Source organism: Cetorhinus maximus, chromosome 5, assembly GCF_964194155.1.
Source record: "Cetorhinus maximus chromosome 5, sCetMax3.hap1.1, whole genome shotgun sequence".
In the NCBI taxonomy this organism is placed as follows: domain Eukaryota; kingdom Metazoa; phylum Chordata; class Chondrichthyes; order Lamniformes; family Cetorhinidae; genus Cetorhinus; species Cetorhinus maximus.
In genome coordinates, this window is record NC_135883.1 from 47,595,585 (window position 1) to 47,616,429 (window position 20,845).

General features: G+C 44.7%; 1 protein-coding gene across 9 annotated transcripts in view; it reads left to right on the plus strand.

Annotated features, from left to right (window-relative positions):
- adgrb3 (adhesion G protein-coupled receptor B3) overlaps window positions 1-20,845 on the plus strand; it is a 990,062-nt gene that overhangs the window by 931,475 nt on the left and 37,742 nt on the right. For all 9 annotated transcript variants that reach the window (XM_078541844.1, XM_078541846.1, XM_078541847.1 and 6 more), the window contains one exon: window positions 17,946-18,592. In XM_078541844.1, the coding sequence (XP_078397970.1) occupies window positions 17,946-18,592 (647 nt within the window). The remainder of the gene's footprint in view (window positions 1-17,945; window positions 18,593-20,845) is intronic.

Below are 20,845 nucleotides of genomic sequence, written 5' to 3' on the forward strand. Positions count from 1 at the left end.
GGATTTGGGCATCCCTGGCTAGACCAGCAGTTATTGCCCTTCCTTAATTGCCTTTGAGAAGATGGTGGTGAGCTGCCTTCTTGAACCACTGCAGTCCATGTGGTATAGGTACGTCCACAGTGCTGTTAGGAAGGGAGTTCCAGGATTTTGACCCAGTGATAGTGAATGAATGGCGATATATTTCGAAGTCAGAATGGTGAGTGACTTGGAGGGGAACTTCCAGGCAATGGTGTTCCCATGTGTCTGCTGCCCTTGTCCTTTAGATGGTAATAGTCGTGGGTTTGGAAGGTGCTGTCTAAGGAGGCTTGATGAGTTCCTGCAGTGCATCTTGTAGATGGTGCACACTGCTACCACTGTGCATTGATGGTGGAGGGAGTAAATGTTTGTGGATGTGGTGTCAATCAAGTGGGCTGCTTTATCCTGGATGGTGTCAAGCTTCTTGAGTGTTGTTGGAGCTACACTCATCCAGGCAAGTGGAGAGTATTCCTTCACACTACTGACTTGTGCCTTGTAGATGGTGGACAGGCTTTGGGGAGTCAGGAACTGAGTTACCCATCGCAGGATTCCTAGCCTCTGACCTGCTCTTGTAGCCACAGTCCAATTCAGTTTCTGTTGAATTGTATCCCCCCCAGGATGTTGATAGTGGGGGGATTCAGCTACTGAATGTCAAGGGGCGATGATTAGATTCTCTCTTGTTGGAGACGGTCATTGCCTGGCACTTGTGTGGTGCGAATGTTACTTGCCACTTGTCAGCCCAAGTCTGGACATTGTCCAGGTCTTGCTGAATTTGGACATGGACAGCTTCAGTATCTGAGGAGTTGTGAATGGTGCTAAACATTGTGCAATGATGGAAGGATGGTCGTTGATGAAGCAGCTGAAGATGGTTGGGCCTAGGACACTACCCTGCGCAACAGTTTATACTACAGGTGAAAAGGGTGCTGATTGGTTAGCAAGCTGACTCTGTTTGGCCAAGGCAATTGCCATGGAGAAAGCAAACAAGAACTATAAGCCCCCCAAGCTCCCGGGTAATTCAAAAAAAAGGTGCAAAGTTTGAACATATTCGTTTTGTTGCTGAGAACAGGTCCCTGTGTATGAATGTATGTCGCTTCTAGCTCCAATGTTTATCTTAAATTGGTTGTTAGTGTAGCTATTAGCACATTCAGGATTGTTCAGCAAGTACTGTCCAATCACAGAATCACATCTAACAGTAGTTGTTTTGGTTTGGGTTTTGCAAGTGTTGGCTGGTTGAGTACATTGAAACTATCATTGCACTTGCTGTCTCTGTCCTGACAGTTTTTCACACCCAGAGTACCCTGCACAGTTTGGTCTCCTTACTTAAGGAAGAATATCTTGCATTAGAAGAAGTTCAGAGAAGGTTCACTAGGCTGTTTCCGGGGATGAAGGGTGGATGGGTTATTTTATGAGGAAAGGTTGAGCAGGACATTGGAGTTTAGAAGAACGTATAAGATTCTGAGGGAACTTGACAGGGTGAAGATGCTGAGGGGATGTTTTCTCTCATTGTGGAATCTAGAACAAGGGGGCTAGATTAAAAATAAAGGGTTTCCCATTTAAGACTGAGAGGAGATGGAATTTATTCTCTGAGGGTCATTCACCTTTGATATTCTCTTCCTCAGAGAGCAGTGTAGGATGGGTCATTGAATATATTCAGTGCTGTTAGACAGATTTTTATTGAACAAGGGAGTCAAGGGTTATGGAGGACAGGAAAATGGAGTTAAGGCCACAATCAGATCAACCATGATCTTATGGAATGGCAGAGCAAGCTTAATGGGCCAAATGGCCTATTCGTGCTCCTATTTCTTATGATCTTATGTCTCATAATGGACCCATTCTGACCCCTTCCGGAGTCACTTTAAATAGAGAACTTTTAACAGGCGGTCATGATTACACATGCTCAGCCATTATGGTCAGGAAACTTGGGATGTTAATTCACTGGCTGGGCTAAGAAACCTTCGCAGAGCCCACTTCACTGATATTCCAGGGTTCCTGACTTGCTGCCGGCCTCCCACTCCCGAGCGGATTTCAATGTCAAAATTCTACTCAGAGTTACTGAGCAGCTGATGAAAGTGAGTGAGCCCGGATTTGTGAAGGGTAAATCATGTCTGTCTAACCCAATGGAATGCTCTGAGAAGAGCACAGACTTGCTGGGCAGGGGAGTGTCTATAGGTATTGTCTACATGGACTTCCAGAAGGTATTTGATAAGGTTCCACAGAAGAAAAATAAGAGTGCAAAGCCTTGGAGATCAACTTGTGATGTGGGTGATCGGAATCAGAGAATCGAGGGAAAGAGTTCATTGCTGGGATGTGACAAGTGGTGTACCCCAAGACTCCATTCAGAGGCCTTCTGTTAAGCACTTGGATGAAGAAATAGCGAGTTATATATTCAAATTTGCAGATGACACTAAATTAGGAGGCAAAGTAAGTTATGTAGATGGGAGCAGGAGTTACAATTGGACTGAGACTAAATAAGTGAAGTATTGGATGGCAAATGGAATTCAATGCTAGGGAATAAGACAATTCAGAATATTTCCTTAATGATGAGAGGTTAGGAGCTGGGAGGTGCAAAGATTGCCTGTGTACTGGAATTGAAGGGGTATTTTCCAAAGCTTAGGGCCTAGGCCACTGAAGAAAATTGGGGATGAGTAAGAGGGCCAGAGACAGACAATGTTACAGAGGTGAATGTAGATGGTCTTGCTAATAGAGGTGATATGTGGCCGGAAGCTCATCTCGGGGTCAGATAATACACCACAGCTGTGAACAGTCTGATTCAGCCACACGCAGTCGCCAGTGAGAGGGCTGGGGCCAGATTTTTGAAGCAGGGTCAGGAATTTGATGTCCGGATGAATTCGGGATCCTGACCCCACGCCTTACCAGCACACCCTCGCACTTTATTTTTAAATTCAAATTGCCTAATTGGTTGGGAGGCAAGCTTGATGCCCAATTCGTGTCACAGTTCGTGGCACCGAGCACCTCCAGGAGGCGGGCGCTGTCTGCCTGACACCAGCGGCAAAGGCCGGTGGCAGCCATGTTGGGGAGTCCCATTGCCTTGCTGATTGGAGCAGGCAGCTCCTGGGAAGCCAATGGAGGTGGAAGATGGCGGAAAGCAGCCATGGACAACAAATTAAAGTTTAGCACTGACCCCGGGGATAGGTAGCCCCTCAATTTGGATTTTAAAACAGAAGCACAGTGATTTACTTGAGCCCTGTGGTGAATCCAACAGCTGTGCACAAACGTACACAAGACTGTTCAGTGTCACTGGAAAAAACATAGAAAATTACGATCCAAAATGGACAAAGCCCTTAACAATCCTCTTAAGGAGACTTATGGGCCATTAATTGACAATGAGTGTGATTCCCCACTCCCTGCTCACCACTGGCCCATGGAAAATTCAAAACTGCCCCAGAGATGTCGGGGCTCTGAAATGACCTTGGGGACAGCTATTTCCTAATCCTGCCCACACCAGGTCCCAATCCTGCAGCCCTTTTGAAAATATGCCCCATGGAGTCAGTGTCTAGGTAAAGGGATTTGTGGAGGGAGCCAAAAACAACATTTCAGCAGAAATTTCTGTTCAGCAGGCATTGGATGGCAAACAAGCAGTGTGATAAATGAGAGCCAATGGAGGGTTTGAGAAAGGTGGTGGTGAGGTAGAGCTGGGTGTTGTGAGTGTCCATGTGAAACCTGACATTGAATTTTCAAGGCCGAGGCAAAATGTGGATGGGCCGCAGATAGATCCTCATAGGACCAGAAGTAACAGTGTAGGTGCGGGAATAGAAGCTATTGCAGGGTTACGTTTCCTGACTGAATAAAGATGTTCATCAAAGTGATCACCCAATCTATGATTGGTGCACCAGTGTATTTCTATACTTCTATATAATTCTATACTGTGTTTCTATACTTAAATGGAGGAAGTACGAATAAATCGCTGTTTCATCCAAAAGAGGGTCCTAGATCATGGGAAGGGCAGAGGTGGCTTGGAAGTGTAGAGGGCAAATTCCCCCAAGTTATATCAGGATTTAAAGGGTTAAATTATGAGGTGAGGTTATAAGCTTTGTCTGCATTCCCTTGAGTTAAAAGGTTGAGGGCCAAGCCAAATGATGTGCATAAAACAAGAAAGGGGTTTCATAGGGTAGATACAGGGAAATTAATTCTACTGACGGGAGAATACAGAGCAAGAGATTACAACCTTAAAATTAGTGCTACGTCATTCAAGAGTGAAATCAGGAAGCACATTTTAATTTCACAGAAATGGTAGTGTGACTCTGGAACTCGCTCCCCCAAATGTCAGTGGATGCTGGGGGTTAATTGAAAGTTTCAAAACTGAGATTGATAGACTTTTATTAGGTAAGGGTACCAAGGGAGTGTGATCAAAAGCAAGTAAATGGATTTAGCATACAGATCCACATGATCTAATTGGATGTCAGAACAATGTCAATGTCAATAGCCTTCTCCTGTTCCTCTTAGCTAAATGATTGGCCTAATAAACATTATCTCTCCATGTTGTATAATTCAGCTGGCCCAAACAAGCACATACACAATCTACTCCTGATAATTTGTTGGGCTAAAAATTTGAATAATCCAACATTTTACATTAAGCAACGCAAATAACACGAGAAACTGGGAAATTGATGCTAAAAAATTGAATTATTAGATGATTTGAACTGAGCAACTTTCAATTAAGAGTTGATAGCCTATCAGCCAGATGGGAGCACATTAACATTCCACATTGCCTTGGTGATTTCATCTGTGAATCTATCATGTATTTTGTGCAGTGAGTCATACAAAAACAGAAAGGTCCCACTTGACCTCAGCTAGGTTAGTCTAGCACAATTGAGTTCAGTGTTCGCAGGGCAGGAAAAAAAAGGGGAAAAAATGTATCAATTCAGCCTGATGTTGCCACTAATTGAAAGGAAAATGAACAGAGGTCTCTCCCAGGCCAAGAAATATACATGTCAGTTGATGACCTTTTCATCTGTACATAGAGGCTGAATGGAAGGCTATTGTAATGTTTTGGGCTCAAGTAAACTTCAACATCATAAATACTTGATTTAAAGAATTTAATGGTAAACTTTTATGAAAACAATCTTTGCAACATGTTAAACAACTGAGCTCCCCAGTTACTTTCAAGGTTACACTGCACTTAGCCAGCTTGACGCTGTATTACAGCTAACCCCAAGCTTTCAAAGCTAGTGCTCCGACAACCCGGACATGTTTCATGGATCTTCAAGCTGGGTCATCGGTCCAACTGAAAAATGAGTGAACATGTCAGATACATGGATAAGGCAAGGCTGTTCAGGTGGCTGTGTGGACACAGAGTCACAGAGTAAACATCTCCTTTGTCCGTCTTCAAAGGCCACAGTAGCACAATACATGTGGAAATAAAATCATTCTTCTCTGCATTAGAATTAGATTACAGTATCTATGAAAGTACAATAAGCACAGCATAACAGTTGAGACGAGAAGCATTTAATACCAATTTAAAAGTGATTGAGGCTGATTGAAACGAATTGGTTTAGTTGTTTTTCCAATAACACCAAACTTCAGATTCCTAAGCAGGGACATAAAACTTGGGTTAGTTAACACTGAATGATCTTGTTGAGAGAGCGAATTGAAAGGACTGTGATTCAATTTGCCACAATCTACACCCAGCGCAGCTGAAGAAAAATAAAACAGGTAAATACCAAGAGGCTTCCAGTGATTTTGCTGAAAGTGTCCTATCTTTTGCCTTTTTGAATTTATATTATGTTTGCATGGGATTTCTTAGGTTTTCATTCCGAACTGTTAAATTATATTTTTCTCAAATACCAGGGCCTAATTTCATTTGAAGACTATTTTATTCCCTAAAAGCTTCCCCTAATAAGTATTTATGAAACATTTATTTTGCTGAGTTCAATTTCACCTTTCAATAGCAATCTCTCCCTGAAGGTTCCAATCCCAAACTCTTTTTGCTTATTCCAGTTTATAAACAATGAGATATTATCTTATACAGTCAGATGACCACATTCATCATATTATCACCCTTGTTGAATCACAAAGGATTTTTTCGTTCTATTAAGAGGCTATTGAATTCATCGCTTTTTGTTTTCCCTTCCTCTTCTCCCCAGGATTACATCTTTTGTCACCAACAGGTGATTCAGTCACCTGTCCCAGAATTGCAACTTACCTCCTGATTTTCTTGCCACCCACCATGAGGAGGCAGCATTAACAGGCATGAAAAATGACGTTATGCCCTCCAGCCGCAATGGCAGGTTTTCACACCGTATCATCTGCTTCCCGCCTCATTAATTATTCAGCCACAGGAAATACGCTGTTCCGCAGGTAGGCAGCCTCTGAATCGCCCGCCATGCCATTACCTCACCGTTTCCCTTACTCTGGGTGCCATATCTAAACTGCAGCTGTGCACACCGTTCTCAATGCTTGCAGCCCAGGACTGCTCCATTGAAGACATGTCCCTGAAAACCAAGAAGAGTTCAGTGACCCGACATCACTGGAATGCCTTTTGGAGGCCCGCCGTGATGCCCTCCACCCCCGCTCTGGCCGCATGAGGTCCAGCAATCTCACTACTCCGGCTTAGCTGGCGGTGGCAGAGGTGGTCAGTGCCAATGCTGCACAGAAGAGATTAGCCATCCGGTGCAGAGGGAGGATGGATGATCTCATCAGTGCCACCAGGGTAAGGCAACCATCTCATCACTCTAAACTCTCACACTTACAAGCCCATCACACATTCACTGGCATCTCATTCACTACCAGCTTAAGGGACATCGCCACTCACTCTCACATGCACCTTCACATCTCCATCTGGCCTCAACTCCTCTGGAGACTGCCTCCTCAGCCCTCATCATCTTGAGGCCACTTGCACAGATCAATATGTGCTCCACACACACACTGGGATACCCTCCTGCCCCAGTGCAGCCCTCAGCCTGCACCCTCTTCCCTTGCCTGAGGCCACTTCTCCTCCTCCCCCAAGGAAGCCCTAGCCTTGTAGCCATTGAAAAGCCACGCCCGCCTTACGGCTGGTCTGGTGGGTAGATATCTGCCCGTAAGCCCCTCTATCAGTGATGTGGTGCTGCCTGCGAAGCCTGGCACTGATGACTGCGAGTGCTGCCCGAAGCAAGGTAGGCAAACAAACCTCAAAGTCCAGAGTGAAGTGCAGCTCGCCTGGTGCACATCGCTACTATACAGTTGTGAAACACGTTGGCGTGCAATCAGCCTAGATGATCCAGCATGGGGGGATGATTCTGGCAAGCAGGGCTTATAATGAGATGCTAAAGTTTGAAATTAGGTTCCCGACGAGCAGCGGCAGAAACACAACCCTCCAGTGACGGGTGGAGTGGACAATCGCAAACTGGTTTCACATTGGCGTAAAACCAATTTTTGGCCGCCTTGCTGTATTGTCCGCCCCTGACCCCACTGCCTGCCATGGGCCCCTCCATCAACGGATGATTCCGCCCTAGGAGTTGCCCAAAAAAAGGGTGAGCTGTTTAGATGGTATAGCGAGATACCAGCTCATTCCGCATTCCCAAGAGAACTGCATAGGGAGCAAGTGAACTGGGAAAAACCTAAACATGAGTATTAACATACAATGGCCTATGTTACAATTCAAATTTTGCACTTAACGCGGCCTGGGCCAAGAAATAAGTACCCGCATAGTTGATCACTGCAGTCAGAATACACTTTGATACTAATCATTGCCAAGGAAGAACTGTTAAACAGACCTTTTTAAGGACTTAACTTGAATCAACCCTGAGGACTCGGATGCCAATGAAGGTCCTTTTCAACCCTTGGTGCAGAGAGTGCATTGACACCAATCTACACCACAAACCAGGATTTTAACCCAGCGACAGTGAAGGAATGGTGATATATTTCCAAGTCAGGATGGTGAGCGGCTTGAAGGGGAACTTCCAGGTGGTGGTGTTCCCATGTGTCTATTGTCTTTGTCCTTCTACATGGTAGCGGTTGTGGGTTTGGAAGGTACTGTCGAAGGAGCTTTGGTGAATTCCTGCAGTGCATCTTGTAGATGGCACACACAGCTGCTACTGTGTGTCGGTGATGGAGGGAACGAATGTTTGTGGAAGGGGTGCCAATCAAGCGGGCTGCTTTGTCCTAGATGTTATCAAGCTTCTTGAGTGTTGTTGGAGCTGCAGTCATCCAGGCAAGTGGTGAGTCTTCCACCACATTCCTGATTTGTGCCTTGTAGAAGGCAGACAGGCTTTGGGGAGTCAGGAGGTGAGTTACTCACTGCAGGATTCCTAGCCTCTGACCTGCTCTTGTAGTCACAGCATTTATATGGCTGGTCCAGTACAGTTTCTGGCCAATGGTAACCTCAGGATGTTGATAGTGGGGGATTCAGCAATGGTAATGCCATTGAATGGTAATGGTTAGATTCTCTCGTATTGGTGATGGTCATTGCCTGACACTTGTTTGGAGCGAATGTTACTTGCTACTTGTCAGCCCAAGCCTGGATATTGCCCAGGTTTTGCTGCATTTGGACATGGACTGCCTCAGTACCTGAGGATTCGCGAATGGTGCTGAACATTGTGCAATCATCAGCGAACATCCCCACTTCTGACCTTATGATGGAAGCAAGGTCGTTGATAAAGCAGCTGAAGATCGTTGGGCCGAGGATAATTCATAATGAAAATGATTCATACATCCAAGAGGTTTGTTCCCTGAAACCTCTCAGTAGACTTGAGGTGCTCATACTTAACAAATTAATTACCAAGCTCAGCATATATGGAAGTTTCAGAAGTTACAGCACAGAAGGAGGCCATTTAGTCCATCACGCCTTTGCTGGCTCTTTGAAAGAGCAGTTGTGCTTAGTCCGCATTGCCGCTTTTTGCCCCTAACCCTGTAAGTTCCTCATTCTCGAGTACCTGTCCAACTCCATTTGAAATTTATTTGTGGCTTCAGCTTCCACCAACTTCTCAGGTGGAGCATTTGAGATCCTGACAATTCACTGAGTAAAAATATTTCTCCTTATCTCCACTCCTGATCTTTTTCCTCTGTAACCTGTATTTCAGCACAGCATGAGTGGTAATGTAAAAACACAGGCCACCCTGTGAAAAATATTGCCCAGATGTATAACATTTTAAGATTATTTGCAAGTTCTTAGGTTAAAAACAAAATTAGCTTAAATGGTATTTATCAGAAGGTGTTAAGATTAATACCTACTATGTACGCCAACATTTATCACTGATCTATCAGAGCCGTCATCTATTTTAGGAGGAAGCATTTGCATAGCGAGGTCTTGTAATTTATGCATTAATTAGAGTAAACTCAATTATAATAAGATAATTAGCTCAAAATTTACTAATTAACCAGTTACTCTTTGAAAGCATTCAATTACACAAGCCATCAAACCACAAATTGTATTTATTGACTTTATCAACTTGTTCAATCTACATATGGTTCAAGCTAATCTTTTACACCACATGCACGCATGCGCCGAGGAGAATTTAAGTTAGTTTTATTAATTTTTTTTTTTTAGTTATTTCTCCATTGGAATTATATTTGATCACACCTGCATGAACCACTACTGGGTAGTGGGTAGTGTCCTAGGCCCAACCATCTTCAGCTGCTTCATCAATCACCTTCCCTCCATCATATGCAGTAAGGCGTGGACAATATCCAGGTTTGGGCAGATAAGTGGCAAGTAACATTCGTGCCAGGCAATGACTATCTCCAACAATAGAGAATCTAACCATCTCTTCTTGATGTACAATGACATTACCATCACTGAATTCCCCACCATTCACATCATGGGGGTTGCTATTGACCAAAAGCTAACTGAACCAGTCATATAAATACTATAATTAGAAGAGCAGGTGACAAGCTGGGAATTCTGTGGTGAGTAACTCACCTCCTGACTCCCCAAAGCCTGTCCATCATCTACAAGTCAGAAGTGTGATTGAGTACTCTCCACTTTCCCAGATGAGTACAGCTAACAACACCTAAGAAGCTCAACACCATCCAGGACTAATCAGCCCGTTTGATCAACAGCCCCAGCTGCCACTTTAGTCATTCATTCCCTCTACCACCAGCCTACAGTGGCTGCAGTGTGTACCATCTACAAGATACATTGCAGCAATTCACCAAGGCTCCTTCGACAGCACCTTCCAAACCAGTGACCTCTACCAGCTGGAAGGACAATGGCAGCAGATGCATGGGAACACCACCACCTGGAAGTTCCCCTCCAAGTCACTCACCATCCTAACTTGGAAAAAAATCGCCATTCCTTCACCGTGGCTGGGTCAAAATCCTGGAACTCCCTCCCTAACAGTGGATGTACCTGCGCCACATGGACTGCAGCGGTTCAAGAAGGCAGCTCACCACCACCTCAAGGGCAATTAGGGATGGGCAACAGATGCTGGCCCATCCAGTGACGTCCAAACCCCAGGAATGAAATAAAGGCTGAAGTGCAGAAGGCACTTATTCTTTGACAGCATCATGGGCAGAATCTTGCCCTTGTCGGGCGGGGGTGGGCGGGGGCAGATGGGAAGCCGACCGCCGCCCGTGATCGAGGCCAGAAGGCGATTTCACGCTGAAACACGCGCAGCAGTGCTCAGTGCTGCCTGTGCAGGCGGGGGGAGGAGGGTGAGCGCAAACTTCGTGCTTCAGAATCTCGAAGCACAGAGCTGCCTCAGGGAGATGAAGAGTTTTTTTTTAAAATTAAGAAATTAAAAATGTTATAAACCATGTACCCTCATGTGACTCTGTCACATGAACAGAGACATGTTATTAATTAAATTTTTAAATTATTTTATTTTTATTTGCTTAAGCAAACCTCATTCCGCCCATGGATGAAGTTTCCTAAAAAGTGCAAAGGCTGCTTGGTCTTTTCGCTTGCCCGCCAACCGTAAGGTTGGACGGGCAGCGGAAAATGTCAGTCAATTGATACTTTAATGGCCTTACTAGGCCTATTAATTGTCGGCTGCCGTTCCCGCGTGCGCCTGCCGACCGAAATATCGCATGACTGCGCGTTGATGTCGGGGCACTCGCCCAACGTCAACGCACGTCATTTTACACTCGCGCGGGTCAGGTGTGCATGCGCCCGCAGAGCTAAACACTTTGCCCCATATTTCCACAGTAACAGTATGTTCCTCGGAATTGCTTGGTGTCTCTCTGTTATGATTTGGTCTTCCCCAACATTTTTCACGTGTTAACAACGAAAAAAAAGAATTCCCAATTAGCAGATCAAATCTCAGGAAGTAAAATCTGCAACTGCAGCCATGCTTTAAGTGCGTTAGTTGGCTATGAGGCTAACAATTACCCCTTAATCGCACAATTATACCCCAGAGATTGTGTGGGTTATGAGCCACAGTAATTTGTTTAGTCTGGAAGGTATTAAATAGCACACTGTCAAACCATCATGTTCAGACTAAAACTACTATTTACAAATAAGCTTATAGCACTTAAGCAGGAAAGCAAAGAAATTGGTGATCCAATCCTGGATTTACACAGGTCTTTAAAAACATGAAAAGAGCCAGATATTTTTCAATATTTTTCAGTAAATGTTGAATGAGCATCTGATGGAATGTCATGTGTGCAGAGCTCCTCTCGGTAGTCATGGTATAGGCTGTGCAAAGAAAGGAAGTGAAAAAAAAAGTCATCCTCATTTATACACCTTTGTAGCTAAAGCAGGCTCATTGGGTGCAGCACTGATGGACTGCTGTCTGTTGCCATCTTTTGGATGGGACATTAAACCAGGGCCTCATTTGCCAGTTTGGGTGGGTGTAAACGATCTCATGGCACCATTTTGAAGATCCGGAGAGTTATCCCTGACGTCCTGGCCAATATTTATCCTTCAGTCAACATCGCATTAGGCTTTAACTCCCGATGGAGTGGCAATTGAGTCAGATGCCACCCCGCTCTAAAGTAATTAACTGGAAATCTCGCTCAACTTTCCGACTCAGGCTGGGTAAGATCTGTGCAGTGCAGCTCGCTCCTGGCAGGCATATATGCCTTGCCCCCTTTTTTACAGCAACAGCTGCCATAAAGCAGGTAAGGTTAGCGGTCCAGCCAGGTTTAAAGGTCTTTGACAAACCAGGGAGAAGGTAAGTGTATAAGCTAGGATCTGGTTGGGGGAGGGGCGGGGCTCGGATCAGGTCTTGGTAGGAGGGAGGCGTGGGGAGGTCGGCAGTCGAGCCTAGTGTTGGGGAGGGTGGGGGGTGGGGAATCTGGTCGGGCCTTGCTGACTGGGGTGGGGGCAGTCAGGCCTGGTCGGGGGGAGAAAGGTCAGCAAATGGGCCTGGCAGCGAGGTCGGATGGTGGAGAGAGGGGAGTCGGGCTCTGGGATGGGGGTGTGGAGATAGAGGAGAGTCGGGGCCTAGCCCATGGTAGTGGGTAGGGAGGGGAGTCGGGCCTGGTCCAAGGGGCTAGAGGGAAAGGAGTCGAGCCTGGCTTTGGGTGGAGTTAGGGGTAGAGGAAGGTCAGGAGTTGGGGGTCGGGCCTTGATGTGGGGGGGAGGGGTGTTGGCTTGATGTGTCAGCTTTGCAGGGGTGGGGGTGGTCGGCAGTTGGATCTTGTGTGAGGGAGTTTCCGTGGGTGGGGTGGGGGGTGGGGAGCCCTGTGGGGGGCTGGAGAATTAAGAGGAGGGGTAGTCGGGCATGTTGGGGGGAGTCCTGTGGGAGATCAGTGTGTGTCTGTACAATAACTTAGAAGCTAGAAGTGGCTTTAATTTTTCTAACTTTTTCTTGGTAACTATTAATGTAAGGCAGTCGGAACCATTTGATGTTTGTGATTTAAATCGCAATTTTTGTATGGTTCCCAGTGCAGGGCAATTATCCATCGAAAGTTTGCACTTCCCGGGCAATTGCCATGCAATCCTTCCCTGGGAACATCCAGCGGGGGAGCCATTCCCCAGCACATCTTTGGGGCACCCCCCCAGTTACACTGCCCTGGAGTTCGGATGTTATGGCCCATTATCTGGTGATTATCACATTGGTGATTGTGGGATCTTGCTGTGCCCAAGTTGGCTGCTGCATTTCCTACATTACAACAGTGACTAGACTTCAAAAAAAGTGCTTTGTTGGCTGTAAAGTGCTTTGAGACATCCGGTGGTCATGAAAAGTGCCATATAAATACAAGTTTTTCTCTTTATGAAACAGATTTTCTCAGTGGTCTCCCAGTGAGATGTTAGCCATTTTTAACCCTTAAGTAGACAAGGCATAAATAATATAGTCCTCATCAACTGCTTCTCTGTTTGCTCCTCACATCTGTCAGGAATTATATATCTGATACTGGACTGTTCATAACCTCAGTGTCATGTCTGATCCTTCAATGAGCTTTCAACCACATAACCTCATCATGCAGACTACCTGTCTCCACCTCCCAAACATTACCCAACTCCACCCCTCTCTCAGCTCTTCCTTTGTTACCTTGAGACTTGACTTTTCTAATACACTCTTGACCAGCCTCCCACATTCTACCCTCTATAAACCTGAGGTCATCCAAAACTCTTCTGTCCGTGTCCTTATTGCACCAGGTCCCATTCACCCATCACTCCTCCCTGACCTAGACTGCCCTCTACCTAAGCAACGCCTCACTTTTTATTCTCATCATTGTTTTGAAATCCTTCCATGGCCCACCTCCAGCTCCATATCCTTCCGAGATCTCTGCAGTCCTCTAATTCTGCCCTCTTCTGTATCCCCAATTTTAATAGCTACACAATTGGTGGCCGTGCCCTCAGTTGCCAAGGCCCCAAGCTCTGGAACACCTACACCTCTCCACCTCTCTTACCTTGCTTAGTAGTTAGGGTTTGGAATGCACTGCCTGGAAGTGTGATGGAGGCAGGTTCAACTGAGGCATTCAAGAGGGCATTGGTTGATTATTTAAATAGAAACAATGTGCAGGGTTATGGGGAAAAGGCAGGAGATTGGCATTAAGTTAAAATGCTCAGAGAGCAGGCGCAGACACGATGGGCCGAATGGCCTCCTACACCATAACAATTCTGAGATTCTGCTTTTCCCCTTTAAGACACTCTTTGGAAACAACTTCTTTGACCAAGCATTTGTTCATCTGACCTAATGTTGCCTTATATGGCTCGGCATCCAATTCTGCTTATAGCGCTCGTTTGAAGAGGCTTGAAACATTTTATTACCTTAAACATTCTATGTAAATAATAGTCATTGTTATACCTGTTGATATTTTTAAACAGATTTCCCTTGATTCTTTTGCCAGTTAGGTTGTAATATATTTGCCTGTAAACTCATATCCTCGGAAATGAGTGGTCCCTGATGGTTTATGAATAAGATGCCCAAGGTCCTTCAAAGGACCGATTAGCACCCAAAATAAATCCTTTGTATCTTTGCTCATCTAAAGACCAAAAGGCCTGCCTTGCAGACAGTAACTTAATTTTCAAGTTTAAAAAGGATAGGAAGCCTTCGTCTCAACTCCAGCTGTTGCTAAACCTTGCATAATCAGAGGTGGCCATATATGTTCTGTATGGTGATTTAAAAATATAACAGAGAAATCTCCCAAATGTTCATACTTCTCATTTCACCTCCCCTTTCCAATTAGGGTTGTCAACTCTGATCGGATATTGTTACAATCTCAACAGAGAACAATTACATCTTTTAAAAAGAAGAAACCTGTAATCCAGTTATTTGCTAAAAGAACGAAGCCATAAGATTCCACTGTTTAAATTCAGAAGAGTTTTTATTGTACAAGGGTCAAACAAAGCAAATACTAAATATTATCTCAGGTAACCGCCTATACTCTCAAACCCAGAATCAACATAAGTTAAACATGAATTAACAGGCAAATTGCAATTGCTTATAAACAATAAGTTCCACATTTAATGGCAGATACAACTAAGACAGATCTTACAAATTAGTTCATCAGTCCACACAGCATTTATGTCATCAGCCTCAGTCATGAAGCCCTTCAAAACTCTGGCTTCCTCACAAAGAATTTCAGTTCCTCTTGTCCTAAGGTTTAGCCTGATCCCTAGTGGCAGCAACGCAAAACAAAGCCAAGTTCCATGGCACGATCTTCACTAAAAATGGTATACATCTGCAGAACCTCCTCAATTCTGCTTACGACAATCTGAATGCTATAGATCTATCAATGCTATCTTCAAGTAACAGAAACAGCTGTGGCAACTGTGTATTTGTCTATTCCCAGCTTCTGGTCCAAGCCTTTGTTTTCTTCAGTGTGCCTGTACTCCACCAATGGAATCCTCATCTGCTCCTGATTTTGGATTGATCTGTGTCCTTTTATATCTTTCAGCCAGGTTCAGTCTCCCTGGAAGTTTCGGTTTCCAATCACAGTTTCAGTTTTCATTTCCTCAGAAACTGGGAGGGTCAATTTCCTTTTTCTGTTAGGGTCTGTCAGAAGAATCAAGTTTTAAAACAATGATGTATTCCTAAAGGTTTCATCACGCGCCCTTCTGCCTCTACTTGCCCTTCCCAGTCAGACAGCCTTTTTTTCCCCATCTCCAGTATTTCTATAATCACCATTCCAATAAAATAAAAACAAAAAACTTCTTTTAATGCTCTTAATGCTTTTACTTGTGGCTTGTTCGTACCAGTGTCCAGGAGATTAGTCTACAATTCCAAGAGGTTCCAGGGAAACCCTGAAGAGATGGGAAGCTTACTTCCAAACTGTGTTGGAACACACCTCCAGTCAGGAAGCCTGCGCCAATCCACGCTACCTGCACTGTCGAATTCCAACCGAGATTGAATATAAACTATGCCTTGTTTGTTTTTCTTAATTCATTCACAGGATGTGAACAGTGCATCCAAGGGCAGCATTTATTGTCCATCCCTAATTGTCCTTCAGAAGACAGTGGTGAGCCACCTTCTTGAATATAACTAAGGAGTTCAGTTAAGTCGATAGATTGGAGAAGCTGGGGCTGTTGTCAGAGAAGAGAAGGTTGAAAGGACATTTGATAGAGGTGTTCAAAATCTTGACGGGCCTGGGCAGAGTAGACAGGGAGAAACTGTTCCCATTGGTGAAAGAATCAGGAACTAGAGGACAGCGATTTGAGACGATTGACAAAAGGAGCGATGGTGATATGAGGAAAAACGTTTTCACACAGCAAGTGGTTAGGATCTGGAACGCACTGAGAGTGCGGTGGAGGCAGGTTCAATTGTGGCTTTCAAAAGAGAATTGGATCATTATCTAGAGAGGAAATGTTGGCAGGACTGTGGGGAGAAAAGGCAGGAGAATGGGACTAGGTGAGTTGCTCTTGAAAAAAGCCAGCATGAGCGGCAAAATGGCCTCCTCCACTGCTGTAACCATTCTGTGATTCTATAAGTAGCTTGCCAGACTATTTCTGATGGGAGTTTAGACTCAACCTTGGGCAGAATTCTCTGGTCAACGAGTGGGGGCGGGGCTAGCTCACCGAGCATAAAATGACACGCGGTGACGTCAGGCGGGTGTCCAGACGTCACTGTGCGTCATTTAGATTTTCAGTTTGGCGGGCGCGCAGCTGAGTCAGCTACCGAAATGTCAAAGGCCTATTAAGGCCATTTAAAAAGAAATTAATTCAATTAGCTGAGCTTAGGCGGCCTTCGCATTTTTCATGAAACCTCATCCACGGGCAGGAAGTGTTTTAAAAGTCAATAAAATTTTTAAAAATACTTCTTTCTCATGTCCCAGCTCATGAGGGGACATGTTTTAAAAGTTTTTATTTCCCTTTATTTAAATTTACACATGTCAAGCCGATCTCCCTGAGGCATCTCTGTGCCTCAGGGAGATATCTGAGGTCTTCCACGCGCATGTGCGAGAGAGCGCAGGGAGCCACTCAGGGAATTCCACCCCCCCCCCCCCCCCCCCCCCCCCCGCCTGCATAGGGAGTGCACATTGCTTCCGAGTGAGCATCACGCTGGGTGGGCCATAATTGGCCCGCCCACATATAATGACGATCGAGTTTGCACCCACCCCCACACAGCCCCCCCAACAGGTGGGAAAAATTCAGCCCCTTGTATAGTTCTGGAGTCACATATAGGCCAGACTAAGTAAGGCTAACAGATTTCCTTCCCTGGAAGACTTTAAGGAACGAAATAGGTTTTTACAATAATCCAGCAACGTCATGGTCACCCTTACTGAGACTGGCTATGCTTCCATATCCAAAGGCAGAATTGGAACTATGAGGCAGAAATGGAATGGTTACAGGGATTGAGAGTGTGGTGGATGCAGGTTTAATCGAGGCTTTCAAGAGGGAATTGGATTATTATCTGAAAAGGAAGAATGTTCAGGGCTATGGGGAGAAGGGGGTGAGTGGCATTAGGTGAATTGCTCCTGCAGTGAGCTGGCACAGACACGACGGGCAGAATGGACTCCTGTGCTGTAACAATTCTGTGATTCTGTGAACCCACAACCTTGAGGTCATTAGTACCACAAGCTAACCATCTTAGCCAACCAGCCCTTATCAAAGTAGTCATTGAGAAATGTACTATTGCATGCTGATAACGGATTACCGAATTCATTTGCCTTTTTGATTAATGCTACGCAGGCCAGCATCTCTTTAGTCATTGTCTAGCCATTGTTATTTGTTTCTTGTAACTACTTTCTATTAAGCTATTTATATAATGGGAGATTTACTATAAATAAATACTGTTCATCTTAATTCATCCCAATATTTAAATCATTAAATCTTCATTATTGATGTATTGTGTGGTTGCAGGGATGGTAGAATGTTGGTCATGTGGATCTTGGCCTTTGCTAATCCAGCCATTCCTATCCACTAACTACAAAACCTACCCATTTAAATGACACGGTTATTTTCTTATTCCAAGATTAGAATAAAATATTCAATGATTTTAATGTATTTTGGGAAGACAGTGACTATTAAAATATCAAATCACTTGGTGAAATAGAATAAACTACTGTTTGTCAGAACTTTAATTTGTAAGAACAAGCTACACTAGCCAGAATTTAGCAGCTGTTGAATTTTTAATTCTAACTGATGATTCTTCACCCCACAGTCCTTCACAAAGATATTGGGAGCTGCCGAGCTGCTACAATAACGGGAACATTGTCAAGGATCTCTCTGAATGATGATGAAGAGGACAAAGGAATCAACCCCGAAGGCGTGAATTTTTCAACCCTCCCTGGAAATATAATTTCCAAAGTTTTGATACAACAGCCACCGACTATGCATGTGCCAATTGGAATGAATGAGTTGACTGAGCAGTGTCTAAAGAAGGAGAACAGTGAATTACGACGGACAGTTTATTTATGCACTGATGACAATCTTAGAGCGGGGGATGCTGAGCTGACCCAAACTCAAGAGAGGATGATGGAGAGTGACTACATTGTGATGCCAAGAGGCTCAGCAAATGTTCAACCTATCATTAAGGATGAAAGCAAATTAAATATCAGCATGGAAGGCATGCCACATGATAGGTTAATGCATTTTAAGGTTAATCCCGAATTTAACACAAGCGCACCTGTGATGGATCACATCAGCTTTAATTTAGATCAACATCTCAGCACACAAGAACACAAACAGAACATACCATTTGAGCCTCGGTCGGCTGTAAAGAACTTCATTGTTTCTGAACTTGATGAAAATAACACTGCACTATCAAGGAGTGAAACAGGCTCGACAGTATCCATGAGTTCTTTAGAGGTTAGTAGGTTTGCATCAAGACAATGCAGAATGTACTCTAGCTACATATATTGAGGTGCATTGTTCTACTTATGTATCTGCAGAATATGAGTTTTTGTTGTTGTTTATTCTGTCTATCCATTAATTTACAAGTTGCACCTTTTTCTGTGCAGACTTCAGGAGAAAAGGAACTTCTCCACCACGTAAACCTTACAAACCTTTATGTAATTTTTGCCAGTGTTAACACTCAGAGTTTCAGGCGCATCTGTTTTCATTGCCAGTTTAATGCAGGAATTTTATCTCTATTATCGACGTTTTAACACCTCCCCTGAAATAGCAGGCAAGGAATGTTCTCCGAACCCATTAACAATTGGTCACGAATGTCTCCAACAGAAACTCTTAAATTATAATTGAACTAGTTGGGGATTAAAAAGGTTTGGGAAAGACCCTTTGAGCCTGAAGATGTAGGATATCCAGGGGGTTTGATACTCCTTCGATCTTCCAGCACACTCAGGTGAAAGCAAAGGTAAAAAATCAGGGCCCCAACCTTAAGTGGCAGTTTTCTGAGGGTCTTGTATGATTGGAGTCTCTGCGCAGCCCAGCCCTAACAAGACCATCAGCATAGTAAAGGTCAGGGCCAGGACTCCACACCCAGGGAAGTTCCCCGGTTCTTGGCCAACCAAGCAATGGATCTTTGCACCAGTAAGTGTGTTTAAGACCATTCATGCTGCCTACCCTGAATGGCAGAAGTGGAGACGAACAAGGACCCTTTACTCTTCCCCATCCTTCAATGATATATTTTGTTTTATTTGGGCATCCTTATTAAACCGGGGGAGGGGGGGCGGACAGTGATCCTTTCCAAGAAGGACCCTAAAGCTACTGAATTCCCAGGCAAAGTGGCCACACAAGGTACGTCTTAGTGATTCAGATACCTTGCCTCCCCGCTGCTCCTGCTGCCCACCACAAGCTGCCAGACATGGCAGGGTCAACTGCATGAGCCCCAGGATTGGCAACAACCGATTTTTGGCCATCACATATTTGAACAAAGAACAAAGAAAGGTACAGCACAGGAACCGGCCCTTCGGACCTCCAAGCCTACGCCGATCATATTGCCTGTCAACTAAAACATTTTGCACTTCCGGGGTCCGTATCCCTCTATTCCCATCTTATTCATGTATTTGTCAAGCTGCCTCTTAAACACCACTATCGTACCTGCTTCCACCACCTCCTCTGGCAGCGAATTCCAGACACTCACTACCCTCTGCGTAAAAAACTTGCCCCGCACATCTCCTCTATAGTTTTCTCCTCTCACCTTAAATCTATGTCCCCTAGTAATTGACTCTTCCACCCTGGGAAAAAGCTTCTGACTATCTACTCTGTCCATGCCACTCATAATTTTGTAAACTTCCATCAAGTCGCTCCTCAATCTCCGTCGCTCTAGTGAGAACAATCCGAGTTTCTCCACATACCTCTCCTCGTAGCTAAAAACCTCCAGACTAGGCAGCATCCTGGTAAACCTCCTCTGCACCCTCTCCAACGCCTCCATATCCTTCTGGTAATGTGGTGACCAGAATTGCCCGCAGTATTCCAAGTGTGGCCTAACCAAGGTTCTATACAGCTGCAGCATGACTTCCCAGCTTTTATACTCAATACCCCTGCTGATGAAGGCAAGCATGCCATATGCCTTCCTGACTACCTTATCCACCTGCGTTGCCACTTTCAGTGACCTGTGGACCTGTACACCCAGATGCCTCTGCCCGTCGATGCACTTAAGGGTTCTGCCATTTACTGTATAATTCCTGCCTGTATTAGACCTTCCAAAATGCATTACCTCGCATTTGTCCGGATTAAACTCCATCTGCCATTTCTCCGCCCAAGTCTCCAACCGATCTATATCCCATTGTATCCTTTGACAATCCTCTTCACTATCTGCACCTCCTCCAATCTTAGTGTCATCTGCAAACTTAATAATTAGTTCCATTTTCCTCCAAATCATTTATGTATACTACAAACAGCAACAGTCCCAGCACTAATCCCTGCGGAACTCCACTAGTCACAGCTCTCCATTCAGAAAAGCACCTTTCCACTGCTGCCCTCTGTCTTCTATGACCAAGTCAATTCTGTATCCATCTTGCCAGCTCACCTCTGATCCCGTGCGACTTTACCTTCTGTACCAGTCTGCCATGAGGGACCTTGTCAAAGGCCTTACTGAAATCCATGTATATAACGTCCACTTCCCTTCCATCGTCGATCATCTTTGTCACTTCCTCGAAA